Source organism: Cottoperca gobio, chromosome 18 (genome assembly GCF_900634415.1).
Source record: "Cottoperca gobio chromosome 18, fCotGob3.1, whole genome shotgun sequence".
In the NCBI taxonomy this organism is placed as follows: domain Eukaryota; kingdom Metazoa; phylum Chordata; class Actinopteri; order Perciformes; family Bovichtidae; genus Cottoperca; species Cottoperca gobio.
Window position 1 is genome coordinate 4,054,753 of NC_041372.1, and position 20,769 is coordinate 4,075,521.

General features: G+C 41.2%; 2 protein-coding genes across 4 annotated transcripts; one reads left to right on the forward strand and one right to left on the reverse strand.

Moving 5' to 3' along the window:
* Positions 1 to 81: 81 nt before the first annotated feature.
* Positions 82 to 5,066, reverse strand: nagk (N-acetylglucosamine kinase). 3 transcript variants are annotated; one of them, XM_029454381.1, is made up of 10 exons: positions 4,708 to 5,066; positions 3,812 to 3,896; positions 3,073 to 3,171; positions 2,826 to 2,967; positions 2,051 to 2,161; positions 1,847 to 1,959; positions 1,429 to 1,516; positions 1,232 to 1,329; positions 1,013 to 1,091; positions 82 to 873 (listed from the first exon to the last, which is right to left on the reverse strand). In XM_029454381.1, the coding sequence occupies exons 3-10, from the start codon at positions 3,130 to 3,132 to the stop codon at positions 671 to 673; spliced, it is 894 nt and encodes a 297-aa protein (XP_029310241.1). In that variant the 5' UTR covers positions 3,133 to 3,171; positions 3,812 to 3,896; positions 4,708 to 5,066; the 3' UTR covers positions 82 to 670. The 3 variants fall into 3 exon arrangements, with proteins under 3 accessions (XP_029310241.1, XP_029310239.1, XP_029310240.1); XM_029454379.1 differs by lacking the exon at positions 4,708 to 5,066 and adding an exon at positions 4,366 to 4,472; XM_029454380.1 differs by lacking the exon at positions 4,708 to 5,066 and adding an exon at positions 4,192 to 4,344.
* Positions 5,067 to 6,359: 1,293 nt separating this feature from the next.
* On the forward strand, positions 6,360 to 19,678 carry dok1b (docking protein 1b). Its single transcript, XM_029454387.1, has 6 exons — positions 6,360 to 6,700; positions 14,864 to 15,187; positions 15,697 to 15,790; positions 16,600 to 16,772; positions 17,379 to 17,706; positions 17,749 to 19,678. Exons 1-6 carry the CDS (start codon positions 6,644 to 6,646, stop codon positions 18,732 to 18,734), a joined length of 1,962 nt encoding a protein of 653 aa, XP_029310247.1. The 5' UTR covers positions 6,360 to 6,643; the 3' UTR covers positions 18,735 to 19,678.
* Positions 19,679 to 20,769: the final 1,091 nt, after the last annotated feature.

The following is a 20,769-nucleotide window of genomic DNA, read 5'->3' on the forward strand; positions in this document are numbered from 1 at the left end:
ATTACCAGGATGCAATACAGTCAAATGTAACTGAATGAAACTGAAGTACTTTCAGAAATAAAGAAAAACAACATAAAGAGCGAATTTTTAATTCTACTTTTATTGAATATATGGCAGTACTGTGTGCTCATAACGGGGAGAGCCATGAAAGTGTGAACGTGATTGCCAATGATGTCACAAGCGGTGTAATGGCATCATCTGCAAGTGAAAAAGAAAAGTGCAGACAGCCCGGAGATGAATCAAGTGCTGCTTTGTGTTCAACTTATCTGCCTATAATAACTTTAAAAATATATAAACAGTTAGCATTTTAAAATACCTTAAGACATGACAGTGACCGGGTATTTTGAATCACAGCTTAAACTGAACTTCAATTATCTTTGGGGTCAGAGATGAAAGAATGATTTTTTATTATAAATGTAAACAACTGTTGTAAAGGTACAAAGATTTACAATTACAGTAAAACAAAATAACTTTGTGTCTTGTAATGAGATCAAATCAAGAGCTATACCATTATTACACCATCATTATCATCATCATCATCATTATCTTCATCTTCATCATTATAGTAAGTGTTATTAGCAAGGAGGCTAATAATTATATAATGGCCAATACAATTTCCCTTTAGCTGAACCCTGATTGGTTAAGAGCTACAGGATGTGCAGCTGCACTCTCATTGGCTGCTCTTAAAAGTGTGTTGGTAGAAGACTTTGGCGTTAGCTTTGTAATCCATAGCTAAAGTTACGGCCATACTCTGAGCCCCCAGACTCGCGCCGCCGAGGGCCGAGGACTGCTGCAGAATCAGGAGGCTGTAGCCATGGAAACGGCCCTTGAACTTGTCAGATGATGCCACTTTATCCAAAACCTCAGTGAACCCTGAGACAGAGAAACACAGAAACAAGGAGAGGAAACTGAGACTTGGTGGAACTTTCTACTGCTTCAACTAATTTTCTTTCAGTGTCATGATGGGAGATGATTTATTTAAGGACTTATTTGTTGATTTGAAGTCACTGACCTGGCTTCAGAAGCTCCCAGCTCTTCCACACTGAGCCCACACACAGGATGGGCAGGCCGACGTCACTCCTCAATAATGGCTGTCATCACAGGAAGTTCACGTGTGACAAAGACAAACTAGTTTTTGCAAAACCTTCTCAAAAACTGAAACTAATAACACATTCTTTAACTAACTGAAACTACAATCAAATCTAAGGAGAAATGAAAACCCTGACGTTACCTCTTGTGCTGCAGGTAAGACGGCTTCGACATGTTTTGCCAGAACTCTCCCAGCCTGAGTGAACACATACTGACAGAGAGCATCTCCTGCTTCTGCACCTGAAACACATGCACACAAATACGTTTCTTTCTAACTTCCATTGAAATCTTTTACTTTTGTCCTTAACAGAAGCAAGCAGGAAGTGATGCACCGCGTACCTTCAGCCAGCTTCTTGCACAAACCAGCAAAGTGGGACTTCTGGAAATTTCTGTAGAAGTGCGGCAGCATGCCCATCAGATCTGACACCTGGGATACATTGAAAATCAGAAAAGGAGCCGATAAATACTAATAAATAGGTCACTGCTGCAGGGAATGAATGCTGACTGTAACCTTTCCCTCTACAGACAAAAGCCACATGTTAGTGGGTGTTGGTGGACACTGATTGAGCAGTGGGAAATGGGCTTAATCTTTACTTCTCATGTGGTTTTGTTCCATTTTTCACCTTGACTGGCACTTCAAATACCCAGCACTTATTCAGCATTATGATTAGTGAATGTGCTTCACTCAGCTTTACTTGAACCTGAGCTCATATTATTGCACTTATGAACACATTTCTCTCCGTCGCTGCAATCTGACCTGGAAGTATTCCTCCATGGTCTGTCTGACGTGTGTAACGTCATGAGGAGGAGCGACCAGGTTATCTTTGGCATCAAACACCGTCTTCACCGCCAAGTGAGAGATCCAGAATGCTGAGAAACAGCGATGCATTTAAAAGAGTTTGGTTCAATCAGTAGAGACATAAATAATTTATATAAAAAAGGTACAAATTGCCATGGTTACCTCCTCCTTCATCCCCCATCATGTGACCCCAGCCTCCACAGCCGATCTGTGAGCCATCGGGGTTGACTAGCTTGCAGTTAGAGCCGGTCCCTGATATTAACACGACACCTCCTACAGAGAAAACAGAGAGTCTGAGCTGACCGGCACTATATGATGACAATAACGATGACTGCGATAATCTCATTAAGCCATAAAGTGTGGAAAAACACACTAAATGATATCACTTTGATACAGCCACACCTGAGGGTAAAGTACAAGCCCTGTTATATGACATCTTAAGGTCCTGGTTTGAACTGAATGTGAGTAGCTTTCAAATGTTAATGTAGACGGTACGATTGTATAATTACATTTTATACAAAAGTTTATACTAAAAATGGCTGAAAATAAGAATGCATAAACTGGGGTGGAAAGTAAATAAGTATATTAACTCAAGTACTAAAGGCTTTACTGTGAGGTTTTCTGTCATTATCATGTGCAATATTTTACTTAATGTATCTTATAGCTGTTCTGTTTTGTACGGGTGTCAGTATTACTGATACACTTTGTATTTTAACTTTATTCTTATGTTGTTGTAATTTTTTAGAAATCTGTGGGATTAATAAAGTTCTTGTAACAAAGTGTTTGTTTTTTAAATTGTGGTGTTTGTACTTTATCTTAAAACTCCTTCCACCACTGCATATAAGCGATTGAGATTAAATGAGGTGTAAATGCATGCTACTCTTACACGCACGTCTCCAGCACTTTTTGGTTCAAGTTTTGTGCTGAGACTAGTTACCGTGATCGCTGGCGGTCGCCATGGCGCCGATTGCATCTGTGGTGATGAAGTAGTGCTGGCTGAGAGTGGGGAACCGTTGCTTCATGTCAGCGATCAGTTTGTCGATGGCGGCCTTCTGCTCCCCTCCGCTCAGAGACATGCCCTGCAGACACAGAAGTGTGTCAAATATTCCACTTGGCTCTTATTATTCATCAAATTCTCCCATCAGAGGTCAACAACAGTGTATCTGACAAACAGTTCGACTGACCAATGAGAAGAGTGGCGTGTTTGGATCCAGCCCTGCCTTCATCTTGGCTTTCTGCACCATGTCGTTGATGGTTTCAATACATTTGTCCACCCCAACCAACTGTGTACACAACAAACACACACACACACACACACACACACAGTTTTTGTGTTCTTTATGCATTGAGTAAATGTATACGCTGTGGTGGAAGAAGTATCAAGATCCTAATACCACATTGTGAAAATACTCCACTACAAATAGAAGTCCTGCAAAACCTTACTTAAGTTAAAATATGTAAATAATATCAGCAAATGTACTTAAAGTATGAAACGTGCATTGATGTGTATGATGCACTTTACTGCTGTATATGTTTAAGGTTGGGCTCATTTTAACTCCTTTATATCCTGTTGGTAGTTACATCTACAGAAATGCATCATATTCTATAAGATCATCATATGTTTGTCTCTTTGTCTGTATCCTGTGAGAACCACGTGTCTCTAAAAAGTCTACTTTCTCAGAAAAACAACCTGTTTTCGTCTTTGTGATCCAAAACTAAAGTTGTCGGACAAATGTAGTGGAGTAAAAAGCACAATATTAACCTCTGAGATGTAGTGGAGTAGAAGTAGAAAGTTGCATTAAATGGAAATACTCACAGTACCTTGAATTTGTACCTAAGAAACTTGGGTAAATGTTACTTATATTCCACCACTGCAAATAAGGCAACCCCCTAAATTCCCCCTATTTATCAATTTTTCCTCACCCAGTGGTTGGTGGACGGTCCCTCCGTCTCCGCCAGGATCTTTCCATCTGCAGCCACTAGTACCACTTTGGAATGAGTCCCTCCACTGGAGACAGACAGAGGACAGAGGGGATGAGAGAAACAGAAAGACATGCATACAGTACATACCATCAAAAACAGATATGCATGTTATGTATATATATTTTCTGTACTTTTTGTTTGGTTGTTTCCCTTTTATCCTTTTATTTTTACATATATATATGTCATATATAAACGTACAGGTGAGACAGCAGGGACAAAAAAACTACTTATAATTAAAATATCAGATATCACATAATCTAAACGACAGTACCCCACAAAATGTGAGCGAGATAAAGTGATCACGAGACACTTGCACGCACACAACAGTAAAGCTCCCTCTGTCGGAAGACTTGTCTGTAGTCAGAATGAAACTCTTTCGGTATCGGCATGTAGCGTGAATATCTCAATGACAACTGCAAAAACACACACTAGCCTTAACTGATAATCAAAACCAAAAATTGGAAAGGTTTTCTTGTATAAAAACTTATTCTCACCCCTCTACTCCGCCGAACACAGATGCCATGTTTTAGTTCCTGTTTTGGTCCAGTTCAAGTGCGCAATTATCGCGAGAGTTGCGGCTGAGCTTCAACCTGCAGTGGTGCTAAATGACCAGTAGGTGGCAGGTGTGTTTTTCTATACTATACAATACTATTTCTATAATATATTCACTTTATATATATTCACTTTATATATATGTATATTGAAATGTGTTCATATAAGACAGTGATTTACATTTTAGTTTCTGTCATATTATCATTGAATTTCTTTCTCTGGATTTTCTGGAGTACTGTGATTGCCATCTTGTAGTGTTTGTTTTCTCTCTGCTGTTTACTCACCAGGTGATAGTGATTTGAGTTGATTACTGCCTCTGCAAGAAATGCCTTTGTTTTCTCTTTCACACTTGCCTTAGGATATTGAAACGTTACCTTCAAGACACAAAAAGAGGTATAAGCTATTTATTTGGAGCCTAACAGTGTGGAGACCTCCTTCGTGCCCTGGCTTCAGTTAGCTATTATTACTATTTTTTTGCATCCGAGTATGCAAACTAAACACACTGAAGATGTTTAAAAAAACCAGAAAATTCTCGTCCATGCAAGGTACTAAAGTTTTTTTATACTGCTAATAGGTTAAGGACAATATGTTTTTTAGTTTAAGAAATGTGAAGTTAAACACCCATTGTGTGTCGAAAAACCCATACTCAGTGTCACAGATTTAGGACTGTCTGTTATGGGCTGGAAACACCAACTTCTTGTTACTCTGTGAGCCAGCAGGAGGCATCTGCAACACATTAACTTTGGGGCCAGCTTCTCTTTGCCAACACATGCTCCTTAAAAAATAACTATCATTCCTTGGCTACTCAAAATTGTTTTAATATCTCTATAGTTAAAGTTCGCACTAATGGTGAGAAACTTGATCTTACTTTGTTTGTTCGTACAAAGAATAACTGTTTTCTATGATATGTGATTTCCTGCTGTTCCTGCAGTTGGTTAGCGAAACATAATGCTGTTACATGCAGTTTACAGTATCATTTATATTCTGCCTATAGTTTGCATGTGCGCGTGTCAGAGCTGAAACCAACAGAAGTTACACAAGAGGAGGTGGGAGGAGAGCAGCGGCTCGGTGCGCTCACCACGCGCTGCTCACTGCCCCTGCAGAGAGACAGCTGCGTCAAGCACCACAGAGTTGCTTAAAGACCCCGGATGTTGACTAATTCAGATTTCAAAAATAAAAACGCATGCGTCACTTTAGAACTTTGTAAAGCACATAAACAATGTGAACATGATGATTAATTTTTTCCAACTCTTCTTTGTTACTATTGAACTTTTGTCTGAATAATAATGTTTATTAGTCCTGATACATCAGCTATTGATTGGACGCTGCAGCTGATCGGACTGATCTGATTGAACATCACTGGAGTTTCATACCGGAGTGAAGACAGATAACAGATCAAACTGTATCATTCTAAAGTGTATATTATATTGGTTTTCTGATTTGCCATCTAGTTAAAGATCTGTGTTATTTGTAGATTTAAAAAACACAACGGACCAAAAACAACTTTCTTAATTTATAAGAAATATTTTTCTTTTCATGATCTGTTATTTCTCCCATTACATTTTATTATGGATATAATATAATTCAAAGATAGAGTTTTCAGCAAGAAACCTATTTACTTTTTTTATTTATCATTTCGATTCAGTCACATGTCTGATCATTTCTGAGCATCGGGTTTGATACGAATTACGTATTTTCCCTGAAACATTAAAAAGACCCAAGTCAGGGAAATGTGGATGCAATTTAAGAGACTTGGGGTGTACCCAGGACCTGAAAAGCCGAGGCTACACACCTGTGAAGCACTACTGAACTTTTCCACCATGCACTCAAAGCCGTTAATTAATTGGACTTTTATTCTGAAAGTTGTAACCGGAAGCTTCACGTTCTTTTAATTGTGGCTTTCCACTTCTCCAGCCCGTCCAGCCCTGCAGGAGGAGTGAGAGGCGACAGATAGGCGACCCACCGAAAACATTTGGACACTATTTAACTTTATCTGGACCACCCAGACACACTTTGGGCTTTTGATTTCTACCATGACGCCGTTAATTGTGCGCGCGCGGTACGATAAATGCGTTTTAACGGCTAGCGAGCGGAAGTGAGAGAAGAGGGAAGTTGTGAGTGGATGTAGGATAAAGAAACAACCATAAAAGTGATTTTCGTCAAGTTCAACTCACATTTCGTCTTTCTAGAGGAAGGGTGGCCCTGGAGAGTTTGGAGGGCATGGACACCCACGTGAAGGAGGGACAACTTTATGTGCAGCATCAAAAGTTTGGAAAGGTAAGTCCAAATAAATAACTGTTACTTTGCTAGGACGCGCAGAAATGACGAAAAATAACTAGCTGGTGAGCCCATAATGCATGTTGTGAGGATGCTATCTAATATCAAATTATAAGCAAGAGAGAAATGTAATAGGAATATTATAAACCAGTAATATGTGAATGCTCTGTCTAATCTTGTACTATGTTTTTGCTGTGAAGCACTTTGGGCTGCAATTCTTGTATGAAAGGTGCTATACAAATAAAGCTTATTATTATTATTATTATTATTATTATTATTATTATTATTATTATTATTATTATTATTAATAATACAAACTCATCTACGTTGCTCTTCAAAGCCACTAAAACTAGAAACTAGCGTTTGCACTTTCAGGTCACTGCTGCCTATCATAAACTGACTATATAATATTTCGTTATAGGAATAATAAAATAGTAACTTATGTTTGAGACACAAAGTGTGTTAATGTCAAATCCTCGCTGTAGAAGTCTACATGTTGGTATGTTCACAGATTTTATTCAATATCTAAAATAAGTTTTTAATCCACACATAAGACTCGTAGACTTTGTAACATTTCCAGTTGTAAGCAATTTACTACATGACAAATGGAGCACACATTGGTGCAATAAGACCAGTCATCGTGCCCAACTTCTTCAAAGACCAACTTAGTGATGCAGAGGAAGTGACAGCAGTGTTCACGGATCTGGCCGAGTTTTGATGTGGTGCTTTGGAGTCAACCTGCTCTGCATCCCTGTGTGTGTGAGCGAGTGTGCTGCATGTGAATGTGATGGCATGCACTGTAGAAACATTCAGTAAATGTAAAACACATGAAGCCAAAGTGAACTAAAGCATCTATAAAGTAAATGAGGATGGGGAGATGGAAGGAATAACATTTAGTGAGCTGGTGACGCCTCACTTTATTAGAGTAGTTAACAGCTGCATACATTTTTTATCAAGTGCAATTATACAGCAGTCATTTGTTCAGACACAACACAGGCATAACTGTTAGCGGGCAGTCTATGGATTTCAACATTTATTCAAAAGATAAATAATAAGGGAAAAAAAGAACTCCAAAGATCATATCAGGAATACATCTGTTTTTTAATTGTATTCTTCCTACATTAAAAAAAACAACAAAAAAAAAACATTATTGCAATATGACTGTGTTGCCTCTGACTCTGAGTTCACACAACAGCACTGGACTCGGATAACACCTGTGGGTGTGTGTGTCAGTCCTTGGCCTCCATGCAACCTTGCCTTTGGTGCACTGCTAGATAATAGCTCATTTACTCTTTCAGATTTGTAAGAGGGGCTTTGTCTCTCTGTCTCTCTCTCTGGTCATATGACATGGATCAACACAACCTTCTGGCCCCGTTTCCTGCCCTGAAATCACCAATCCACATTTTCATAAATAACACGCTATCTTTTCACAGTAAGAGAGAAGCTAACAGATGTGGATAAAAGCACCAGAGTAGAGAAGAAAAGTACAGGAAGCTGGTTGATCACAAAGTGTTGAAACTGGTTTGAGGTTTTCTGGCTGAATTATGCAATCTGTAGAGCTGTCTGGGCATACACGCACATGCACCCACACTCACACAGGCTTGTTCCCTTGTGCATGGTCGGAAAATGTGATTTTATAGTGCAGCGGCAACATCTGACCCAGGTTTCTGTTTCTGAATGCGGTTTCATCGCGTGTATCAGGTCATGATAGAGTTTGTACAGCACGCTGTGAGGATGTAAACCATTAACCTGCATCAGGTTTAATTTTAGCTTCTACTCTCCATATCCAACCCAGTTATCAGTATTAGGGAGACGAGTAACACAAGGAGTTACGTAGAATTATTATGAAATAACATTATCAAGAACACCAGTTGTTTCTCGGGTGCTTGTATTATGTGTACTTCTTCTGTGTGGCAGTTCATCCTGTGTCCTACCCTGTGAAGTTGTTTTCATTGCTCCTGCAGCAGAACCAATTGCCCCTCGGGGACAAATCTTGAACTTGATTAATCGGATTAATTCAGTTTTGGTTCGGCTCCATGTGCCCACAATCATGCACGTCCTCACTACACTAAACAATTAAGTGTTTAACAACGATGTCCCAGACGGCTCTCAAACTCCACTGCAGGACGCAGAAGAAACAAATCTGCTGTTTCCTCTGAAGTTTAATGCACAAAGGTATTCATAACATCCCAAGCATGCCAGAGGTTTGTGGTGCTGCTGTCTGAACTGTAGTTGACTTAAGTATTCACTAAATGTGGTCACGGAACAATAGTGTTTGGTGAAAGAGTCCAAACATTATGCTGTTATTAGTTTTTACACTTGGTAAACTGTCTTTTTCATCTTATGGCTCAAGCTGACAGCAGAGCGACGTGATTGTGTGCATGATTTAGTGTGAAGGGAGCTCAGCTGTGCATCTGCTTGTTGCCACACGAATCCAAGATGCTTAGATCTGCAGTTTGTAGGCTGCAGATGAGGGTACTGTAGATGATGCAGACGGCTTCGACAGGGAGTCACATCAAAAGTAATAACTGTCTAATGGGATTTGTCTGAAATTCTCTTTTCATTTTTTCATCAGCATCTCGGACGTTAAATCATATTTCTCAGAAAAGAAACATTTGTAGTATGAAATATCTTCCGACAGTTTACATTTTGCTGTATCACCCACTGTGTTTGGTGAGAACGATCTCTGGTCAGACATTTTGTAAATACAGTATGTCACAGAAATGTCCCTCTCTTAGTAAACACTTAAAATGCCTTTTATTGTAATGGAATACTCACAGTGACTAAATGCTTTTTAAAGTGTTAAAAATAGGAGTTAAATTGTGATTCACTACATGTACACTTTTCCAAAGAGCCCCTCAAACAAACTATGAATCCAGGAAGTGTTCTGACTCATGTTGTCGTTGCGTTACAGTATGTGTGTGTTCTGTGATGTGAGTAAAAAAACTCAAAGTGAGTTATTTAGGATTAAGGACAGGAATGCATGTTTTTTTTCATCGCATATCACTCTGTTGTTGTAAGCATCCTGTCACTTGTGTTGCCCAGTCTGACCTACTTCTGGACATCATTATCTCCCCTGAAAATATTTGTCTGCTCCAGAAATAGCCGTTGGTGGGACAGACGAGGACACACGGCATGTTCACAACAGAACAAATGGAAGTTTCTTTAATGTTTTAGTTTAAGGAAGAACACACACACACACACACACACACACACACACACACACACACACACAAGCAACTTCTTCACAAAGCTGCCGAACAGGAACCTCCCACATTATCATAAAAATAAAGAATTAATTAGAAAATTATATAAATACATTAAAAACTAAAATATAATTATATATATATATAATTATAAAATAGAAAAGAAAAAAGTGGCATATGTTTACTTGACTCTCCATGTTTCAGTAACACAAAGCTGATATTCTCTGATTTCATTTGGAGATGTTAAATATAAAGTGGCAGTGAATCTAAGACTCATAACTGTAAATCACTGTAATCTCATTTTTACAACATGGTTTCATTTAAATTCCAGCTCGGTGTGTTTCAGTTTTGGTCAACCGAAAAAAGCTTATTTACTTTGCTCCACTAAACTCTCCCAGTTCCCTCCGAGTCCTGACATAATTGAGTTTTATTTTGTCGACACAGCAGAGGACGGAGGTTAGGGCAGCAGATCTGTGGTCACATCAGTGGTCTGCCTCTTTCTAAAACACACACTACTTCTCACTAACACAGCTTTCCTCTGTTTTCCTTCTCCCTCCCTTACACATTACAGAGAACAGACACGCTCCTGTACACAAACAAACATACTGTTACTCTCCGAACACCAGGCATGCTGCTCCTGTATGTGTCCCTGAGGTCTGTGGGAACATGGTCGAGTGGTTTAGTTAAACAGCATCATGACAGATGGAGGATCCCGGGTTTGAGCAGTGACAGTTGTGATAAATGTAGCCACCCGTCAGTTACTGGGTCTGCATGCAAAACACGCACACTGCAATAATGTATGAATCATTACAATACAGTTACAGGTGCTGGAAATGATTAACCTTTGTGCCTCACTTTAAAAAAAAAGTTGCTCTGATGTCTTCAGAGGACAAAAATGCCCATGTCAAAAAGCTGCCTAAAAATATGTATTAATATTTCATTTTATGTCCTGATTATAACTGCAAAATATTCTTTAATGCTCTGAATATCAGTTTGTTTACATAATGCAGCAATGTTGTTTTTTGAAGATCAAATTCTCGGGGGATTTAACATTTGTCACACTCTGGGATATGTAAATGAGCAACAGCATTGAGTTTGATGCCTTGCTTGTGTTTGCATCACAGGGCAAACATGAGAAAATGGCTCAATCTGGTGGAAAATAGTAAAAAACTGCTATTTTGAAGCCGGGGCTCCAGATGTGAAGCCTGATATAATAGATGTTATGCTGTAATGACCGTGGGATCATAAAATTGTGGTTTTATTGGGTTTCAATGGGGACATTTCTGTCCCTACGGCTGAGTGTCTGTTTTTGGCTTCACAGTTTATTGTAGACTTATTATAGAAGCCGAGGTTCAACTTTCAACATTTGAAAACAAAAATACAAAACAAACAACAGTCACTCTCTTTCCAACATTCATGCCATATCCACAGCAGCTTCTCCAGGGACTTATTCCCACTGAATCCCACAGAGAAGCTCTTCTGCGTCTCAAAATGATACAATGGTAAATGTGTGCACAGTGAAAATGTGACGCAAATTTATAAACGAATGAATACAATGACAGTTTTGAATAATTAGAATCGGCTTTGTTGTTTATGCAAAATGATCTAAAAAACAAACAAAACTGCCACCACGTCACCTTCAGTGTTGAAAGCAGCTACCAAAGACCTGAAGGCCACTACACTCGTTACTGGTACAGAATAAACAACACAAATATTTGGCGTCAGCTGGCATCATGATGGGAAGATTTTATTCTTTGTTTATGTCAAAAGCTCATACAAGCAGGTCATTTATGAACATGTTGATGTACTGACTGATAAACAGGAACACTGTAAGGCTACATAAGGCTGCAGCTGATGCAGCTGATACTGAACACAGCACATCAGTGAGGAAGTATCTCTCCCTTTGTCATGATCTTTTTTGCATAATTTCCACTCAGTGTATTAGTGGCTGATAGCGGTCTGTTGCCTTATATGGAGCAGCTGTTTCACATGCAGACACACACATCTAAGTCACTGTTTCACACCCTGTTTATGTATATAACTGCACAATCACACGTTTGTCAGAGTCTGCATGTGTGCGCAGCAACAGATGGTCCAGAATGCACCAAGGGAATAATAACAACAATACAAACAGATGCACATATGTACACACTCACACTCACACACACAGACACAGACACACACAGACACACACACAGACACACACATACACACACATACAGACACAGACACACACACACACACACACACACAGACACACACACACACTGAGACACACCTGCATGCAGAAGAAGGAAGTGAAGAGGATCCTGTGTAATGACGATCCCACACATTTCCTGTCCTTTCTGGCAGTTAGTTTATCAGGTGTGTGTGTGTGTGTGTGTGTGTGTGTGTGTGTGTGTGTGTGTGTGTGTGTGTGTGTGTGTGTGTGTGCATACACATATGTTCACTTTTGGAACTTGGTGTGTGTTTAGAAGTGGATGAAGTTTGCTTTCATGTGTGCGAGCTACTCTGTTGTCATTTCTGTTCTGTTCTAATTGTGATGTTTACAACGTATGAGTGCGTTATTGCAGCTCAGTCCCATCTGGTTTGTTCTTATTGTTAAATTGCAACGATGGTTAAATATATTTGATTGTGCAGCATAAATCATGCAAATACTATAATTACACCTGAAGTCTGACTCTCATCTATTATTTCCATGCTGTGAATGATAGTGAACAAGCTGACATGATGTTAGACGTCATGCAGTAACCTGATGGTGGAAAGTTAATATGTATCTGCTTCAGTTCTCATTTTGAGGTACTTTAACTTCACTCGTATTTCTATTGCATACTTCTACTTCACTACATTAAAGAAGGAGATATTCTTCTTTAACTCCTTTAGTTATAAACACTTGTTACTCTGCAGATAGAGAGTTTGCATACAAATAGGGCTACGATTATTTATTTTTTTATTCTACCAATAAATCTTTCAATAAATCAATAATCTATGTGAAATGTCAAACAATTGCCTTCACAGAGCCAAACAAGACTTCTCTAAATTTTGTTTTGTTCGACCAAAAGTCCCAAAAATATTTAGTTTACATTAATATATGACAAAACAGCAGAGAACCCTGTAATTTGAGAGGCTGAAATCGGAGCATATTTCAATTTTTTCACTATTTCTGCTTGAAAAATGACTGAAACCGTTAATAGTTAAAAATTATTCTGTCCGTCGACTAAACGTTTCAGGGATATGATTTTGATGATGATTTTTATAACGTATGATATGTTAAAACTGAATGAGTTGTTTGGGAAGTCCCTGACGTCCCCTGACGTCCCCTGACGTCCCCTGTTAACCCTCTAAACATGTGCATGTGTTTGGCTGTCACACCTCATCTCAACTACGTTTCTTCAAGGAGTGTGTGTTCCCCCCCCCCCCCCCGACATTCACTCAGTGGGGCGGAAGCTGCCTGACTGCCAGAGAGCCATAAAACTGAGGAACACCAAGCAAAGGCTTGTTTCATGCTGAATGAGTTATTTGTGGTAAACACAATATTTTAAATTTAAATTTGTGGAGAAACTTTACAGATCTGTCGATTTAAATCATCAATTAGTCAACAAAACCTTGCGAGTGTTAGTCCGTCTGAACATTTCTTTAGTCGAAGGACAGCCCTAATATTAACAGGCTCCAGCCCTCCCTGCTTAGACAAACCTGTTGCACTTTCCTTGATTGAGCTGCTAAATGAACATGATCTACATGCAGCTCATTGCGTCTGCAGTCCAGTGCAACAACAGACATTTTGAAAGCACAGCAGTCACTAATAACATTAACGATTGCTGCGTTCTGGTTCCCAGTAACACATGAAAGTGTGACAGTGAGCCAGCAGCCTACCGTTGGGTAGTTTATCTTTTACAATAATCACATTTAGACTTTTTCTGTAGTAATTGCACATCATCTCAGATTGTGTCATCATGTCCGTTGTTGGCGTTGAACATCTGCAGTCTTGGACACTTGCTGTGCGTCTTATTGTTCAGCATTGCGTGTCATGTTGTTTGGTCATGTCCCTGTTTGTCCCTTGGGAGGAAGAGATCATTGTTGGCTGTTGCTTCCTCGCTGCTGTCCTCAGGGAGAGAAGCACCTGTCACCTAGTTGGGACCGGGTCCTATTTTTAACCTGTTCGGGGCCACAGCACACTTCCTTCTAAATATTATCATCTCAATCACACGTTTTTTGATTGTGTTTTATGGGGCAGATACCTTGAATTTTGGGGGCACTTTGCCACTGATTTATTTTTGCCACTGGGTCCCAGTTCTAGTGGTGATGATGAGGCTCGTCAGCCTAAACTCTTACTCCCTTTACCACAGCAGTGGTGACTAAGTCTGTGACGTCTGTGACTCACATCTTCTGTAGACTTCAAAAACTCTGCATTGTGCCGTCTGAACCAACCACATGCAAATTGTTCTTCCCTCCCCAGACAGAACAGAACAGAACAGTGTGTTGCAAACCCACCTGCTCTCCCTCCTGTCATCCCTTCCAACCTTCAGAAATATCCTTCTGTGTTTTACTCATCTCTAGAGGGAAACAAAACGTGTGTCGCTTATTGTTGTAATACAAATAAGAGACATGATACAATAGAAACTACAGAGCACTACAAGGCCTTTCCCATTAATACAAATAAATGTATGTTTCTGCCCCATGATATTATATATAATGTTTTTTTTCTTTGGCCCATGCTAAAATAATAACAATGATCTGGGAAAGTTCAAACATATTGGGGAAACTTTCAGATTGTGTTCGGGAATGAATCTGAAAAACAAGCAAAAAAACACTCAAGAATATCAATAAGTACTATTGTCATACATTTTAATGTTTGTTGTAGGAAAGTGATGAAAAGTGTATAATACGTATAATATCTTTTCTGTTGGAAACATATTGATTAGTGCAGCTTTAAATCTTCTCCTGTGTTTCTCATCAGAAATGGAAGAAGAACTGGTTCGTCCTCTACCCCGCCAGCCAAAACGGCATCGCCCGCCTCGAGTTCTACGACGCACCCTCGGGTGGAGTTGGGGGGATCGGCGGAGCCTCGGGAAGCGGGTCCAATGAGAAAACCAGGAAGCTTGACAAGAAGATCATCCGCTTGTCAGAGTGCATTTCCATCCTGCCGGCGCTGACGGAGAGCTGTCCCAAAGAAAACATGGCAGCGTTCTGTGTGGAGACCAACGACAAGACGCACGTGTTTGCTGCAGAGAAGAACGCCACCAAGGACTGGATGGACACCATGTGTGACATCGCATTTCAGGTATCTCTCCTCATGTGTGATTTTTAAAGGCACAAGCTTTCTTTATGTGTGTTTTGCGCCTGAATGTGACCAAAAAATATTTTAAATGAAGAAAAACAAATCTCCTTAGCTTGGTGGAAAACAGAACTGCTGTTTTAAATGTTGCCTTGAACTGGGGTTTAATTCTTTTTGTTTGTGTGGCTTCCAAAATTTCCCACATGCCCCTGGAGTGTCTAAACAGGCCACAGCTTCTATTGTGTTCACACACACACTCACACTCACACACATGAACATTACACATATTTGCAGAGAGGAAGCCAGAGGGAGTTTCCAGGACAACTTCCTCCGCTTCGTTCTCTGTTGTCTCTCTAACTCTTTATTGTCTTTCTCTCCTCTCATGCTTTCTGTCTCTATCCTTCCAGTTGGAACCTTTTCCTTTTGTCCAAACAGTTCAGAGTACAACACAAACAAAAAGCAAAGTATAATTCACATACTATGAAAATCCTAATTTAGAGTCTGTGTGTCTGCAGGGAGGAGGCAGCAGCAGCACTGCTGCAGACTCTAATGGAGGAGCCCTGGACCTGCAGATGTCTGAAAACCTCATCTACTACTCCAGAGAGGAGGGTAAGGAAACTACAGAATAAAATCTTACACCTTACATCAGTTAAAGACCTTAAGGCCAGACGCTACAGGCAAACACATCTTTAGATAGTATTTTAGTCTTAGTGGAAAGAAAACATCCAAAATACACATTTAGGTTTTTATTTTACTAATTTTTTTTCTATTTGCATCTGTAGATTTCTCCCACATGCAACACATGTAAACATTAGATAATGCCTCATTTGCATGTTTCAACATGAAATTTCAGAAAACTTGCAATACAAAAAATAATTATCTCAATGAAAGTGTCTCAGAGTTAGTGCAGGGGGCTGTTTTCAAAAACTAAAATATTTCTAAAAGTTCAGATTACAGTAACATGATTACATATTAGCAAAAATAAATCTGGATTATTAGTAAAACAAACAAACATTGATAGTCTAACTGTAACACATGAATCCTCGTACAATCTTGTGAGCTCACTAACTTAAATCACTGTGCGCCACCTGTCCACAAAAACAATAGATTTTTATTGTGGACAGTATATTCTGATTCTGAGTGAATCAATTATTGGTATCCAAAATTCCCTCCGTAAAAAGCTTTCACACTAATGTCAACAAAATGAAAGAAGAATCTTTAACCCTTCTGTCTCAGAAATGAATATTAGTACATATTTAATAAGATCATTTTCTTTAAACATAACATTTCAGAAAACATGTAATACAAACACGAGTTGTCTTAATGTAAGTAATCAGCTGGGGAAGTTTCATGGTGATGTGTTTTAGTTAGAAATGTCTCCCCATATATATATATACAGTATAATCTTCTCCTCGCAGTGAACGAGTTCTGGGTGAGCGTTCAGCGCACCGAGGCGTCAGAGCGCTGCGGGCTGACGGGCAACTACTGGCTGAAAGCAGAAAACGACATTTTAATCTTGAAGGAGCCGAAGACCAAGAGGAACGTTGTCGTGTGGCCCTACAAGCTGCTGAGGAGATACGGGCGAGACCGGGTGGGTACAAATGTGACGAGTACACGCAGAGGAAGTGTGGCGTGCTACATTTAAGCTCAGAATGCAACGCTTGATCGTAGTTAGGAAGTGCAAATGATACTTTTAGCAGCAGTGTGTGCATGTGGAAAATATAATGAGAGTGTTAGTCTGTGGTTGTTTTAGATGCTTCAGAGCTGGAGACCAGGGTTTAAAAATGGCTGATGACCTTTAAAGGTCTGTCTGGCTCGTCTACAGTTTATTTATTTAAGTCTCAAGACTGAAACTTTGATGTTATGCACAAGATAAAAGATGTACATATGTCGATCTGTATGTGGCGGTCATGATTTTTGAAAAAGAAAGCAGGGGAAGTTTGTGTGTAAAATAGAAATCCACAGTAAGCGAAAGCAGTGAAGTTTACAATTATGTGGAAAAAGGAAGCAAGCTTTCTTTTAGTGCCAAGAAAATGATAAATGAGTGAGTGGAACAGAGCGCTGAGCCTTCTGTGACTGGCTCCATTACTTCAGTTCCATGTTGGCATTTATTCAGACTTCTCTGTATATATTTATTTAGTCACACACACTTGAATGCGTTCAAACATTTTCCCTTTTCTGTCTTTTCTTTCTTTAGGTGATGTTTTCGTTCGAGGCAGGCCGGCGCTGCGACTCGGGCCCCGGTAACTTCACCTTTGACACCAAGCAAGGCAACGAGATCTTCACGCTGGTGGAGCAGGCCATCCAGTCGCAGAAGGTCCTGGCTGAGGAGCGCCACCTCAGCGGCCCCATCAACTTTGACCCAGACTGCCCTTCGTCACTGCAGTACATACGCAACGCCGCTCCTAGTAGCTTAACAGCAGGAAATGGAGACAGCAGCAGCAGCTGCAGCAGTCGGGAGGCCGACGGCGATTCAGGCGGCAGCAAACCGGGCTCTGCTGATGGTGTGCTTGGGAAGAGAGAGGGTGGAGATGGTGGAGGAGGAGGAGGAGGAGGAAGGGGGCAAGGAACGGCAGGAGGGCTCAAGGGGAGGAGTTTACCAGAACCTCCAGCCATCTTGGGAGTTTTGGGAGCTGGGGGGCCCCCTGTAAAGGCTCCCAGGGCGCAGGCGGCAGCAAAAGGTTTTTCCTCAGCTGACGAACATGCAGCTCTTTATTCTGAGCCGGCAGATTCAGTCCGCCTGCCTCTGCACAGCAGCCACTGCCTCTACTCCGACCCAGTGGACATTATCAAAGGTCAAAGCAGCGCCCCTTTAGTGCCCACCCCACGCCTCCGACCAGTCGGAGACGAGGCTTCAGGAGGTGTCGTCCAAGCGGATCATCACCTTGGAGGCAGCAACCACAGGAAGCCGCCTGACTTGTTCTCGCACGTGTACGACCGGATCAGCCTGGAGCTGAACCAGAAAACGAGTGCGATGAGTCTAAACGGGGGTGCTGGGGGAGGACGAGGGGTGAACAGTAACAGGCGACCCCCAGGAGGTCAAGCAGAAGGGGCTTCATTGCCTCCTGCTGCTCGTCTGGAGCACATATACGATGAACCCGAGGGGTGCGCCTCGACCTCTAGTTCAGGGATGAGTATTTACGACGAGGCCCACAGCCAGAGGAGACAGGAAGAGGGGGCGGCCTCCGGACCAGAGGGAAATTACAGCACCCCCTCGCTTGGAAAGCAGTCGGAGTCCCACAAACACTCGCCTCCTCTGCTGGCCCAGAGCCGTTGCGTGCCGCAACCTCCGGCGCCGAGGTGGCCTAAACCTGTCACCACTCCTAAGCCGGGCAGACTTGCTCGGAAGGAGCCGGTGCCGCTGCCCACTGGGAAACATGGAGGCAGTAATGTGAACAACAACAACAATATTTGGGGAGGAGGAGACGGGGGGATGGAGCTGTACAGCAAAGTGTCGAAGCGGAAACCTCCTTCTGATAATTCGTGGTACGACCAGCAGCAGGCGCCGCTGAGATCACCTGATATCATCTATGACAACTTTGGAGATATTTGACATGTTTTTTTTGCTACAAGGACTAAACATGTAATCTTCATCCCCTTTGTGAGAAGAGGAGAAGTGCTAATGCCTTTTATTCATGCAGCTTTTGTAAACACATTTCTTCAAACTGTGGACTGGCATAATTATTAGAGACAGTCGATTCATTCTGTGTGTGTGTGTGTGTGTGTGTGTGTGTGTGTGTGTGTGTGTGTGTGTGTGTGTGTGTGTGTGTGTGTGTGTGTGTGTGTGTGTGTGTGTGTGTGTGTGTGTGTGTGTGTGTGTGTGTGTGTGTGTGTGTGAGAAAGAGAGAGAGTGGGTGTTTGCATGGTCAAACCCATAACTGGAGTACCAAGCCACAGTGTGGTTGGGAGCAGCCACTTCACTTGAACACACACACATAGAAACCGTCTGGATTTGCCAAAAGGAGCCGGCCTACAGGCTTCACTTTAACAAGCTGAGAGAGCGGCTGGCTCTTCATTTATAAAATGTCCGCTGTGCTTATGAAGTAACTGGGAAACATGTTTTTGCACTGCTTCGGTTTGAAGTATCTTTTAGGCTTTACCAAAATGAATTGAACTTTTTCTGTTTGTGTTTTCTGGACTGATTTATACTAAATCCCAATAAACTGGAGAGATTTACCACATTTTCAGCCCAGGACACTAATATGTGACGTAGTCGCATCTTAGGATCCACTGAATGGAAAAATATTGTTGCTACTGTTTTAGAGGAAACATGAAAAGTGATTTTTTTAAGACGTAATGAGGGTCACATGGTCCTCGTGTGGTTATTGAATTACAGAGGTGACTTCCTGGTTAAGATAATATTATTGAATCCTTTATGTTTCTATGTACAGACAAACTAAATATGAAACTAATCAACTCCCTGCAATGTGTCAATATGTGTGTCAGAAACAGCTGTGCTGTCTGTAAATATAACTATTAAAAAGGATCTTTAAATGAGAAGTGTGTGCCTGTCCCATCAGAAGCCAATCGGAGAGGTTTCTTTGGTGTTTCAAGACCAAACGGGACAGTTAGCAGTCTGACCTCACTTCCCTCCCTCTGCCACTCTCTGTTGTTGTTGTTTCAGTCGGTTTCTAACCACTTACTCAGACTGTTAAAGGTTGAGCCTCGAAAGAAAAGGAGCAAAGACTTTCTTCCTTCCTTTCTCCCTCTCCGCATTAATTCTGTTGTTCGGTTGCTCTGGTGACAGTTAATGGGGGCTGGTTTGTGTGGGACACGCTATGCATTTTAACTCCGAGAGATATGGTCAGGAGGGCAGGAAGACGAGGTGGAGAGACGGGAAGATGGAAGGGAAAACAGATACTTGTTCACGTTAAAGAATGCTGCAGAGAGAGGGGTGTTTATCCTGAGCGGAGGATGGAAGGAGAAGAAAAGACCTAAAGACGGAGAGAGGAGATGAAAGAGACGCTGACATGATGAATGCTGGCTGGATGAACCTGTCTTTGTCTGGTTGGCTTGCATCACACGTACAGACTGTTCCCGTCACTGCTGCTCTTTATCCCCATCATCCCTCTTTATCCCCTTTTTTTTCTTTCTTTATTTACCCACCTGCTGCTGGAGTACTTCCTGGACAGGAAAGTCCTCAAAGTAACTTGATTACACGTTGAGGCTAAATTTCCTGACTCGTCTCCCCCTCCCTCCCCTGTTCTTTCAGACAGAGTGGGGGAGGAAAAACAGAAGGGGAGAGAGCGACGACAAACGTCTGTCTTTCTCATTAAACTCTGTGTGAACTCATTGGAAAAATAAGCACCGACACGGCACAAAGAACATGGTCGTGTTTTCATGCTGTCAACATTTGCTTCTTTAATGTGGGTCAACACTTCCTCATTGGAATATCCAGTTTACAGGCTGTCGAAGACTTCGCCCAATTTGCAAACAGCTGAGTGTTGCATACAAAAAGCTCTTCTTTGCTTTCTGTCACCTCCGCTCCTCCTTCCCTCACATTTCTCTCCTCATCTGCTTTGACCTTTCACACACCTGCAGAAGCTCGGCTGCCTGATTGCCGATGAATGTGTGACAGTGAGAAGAGA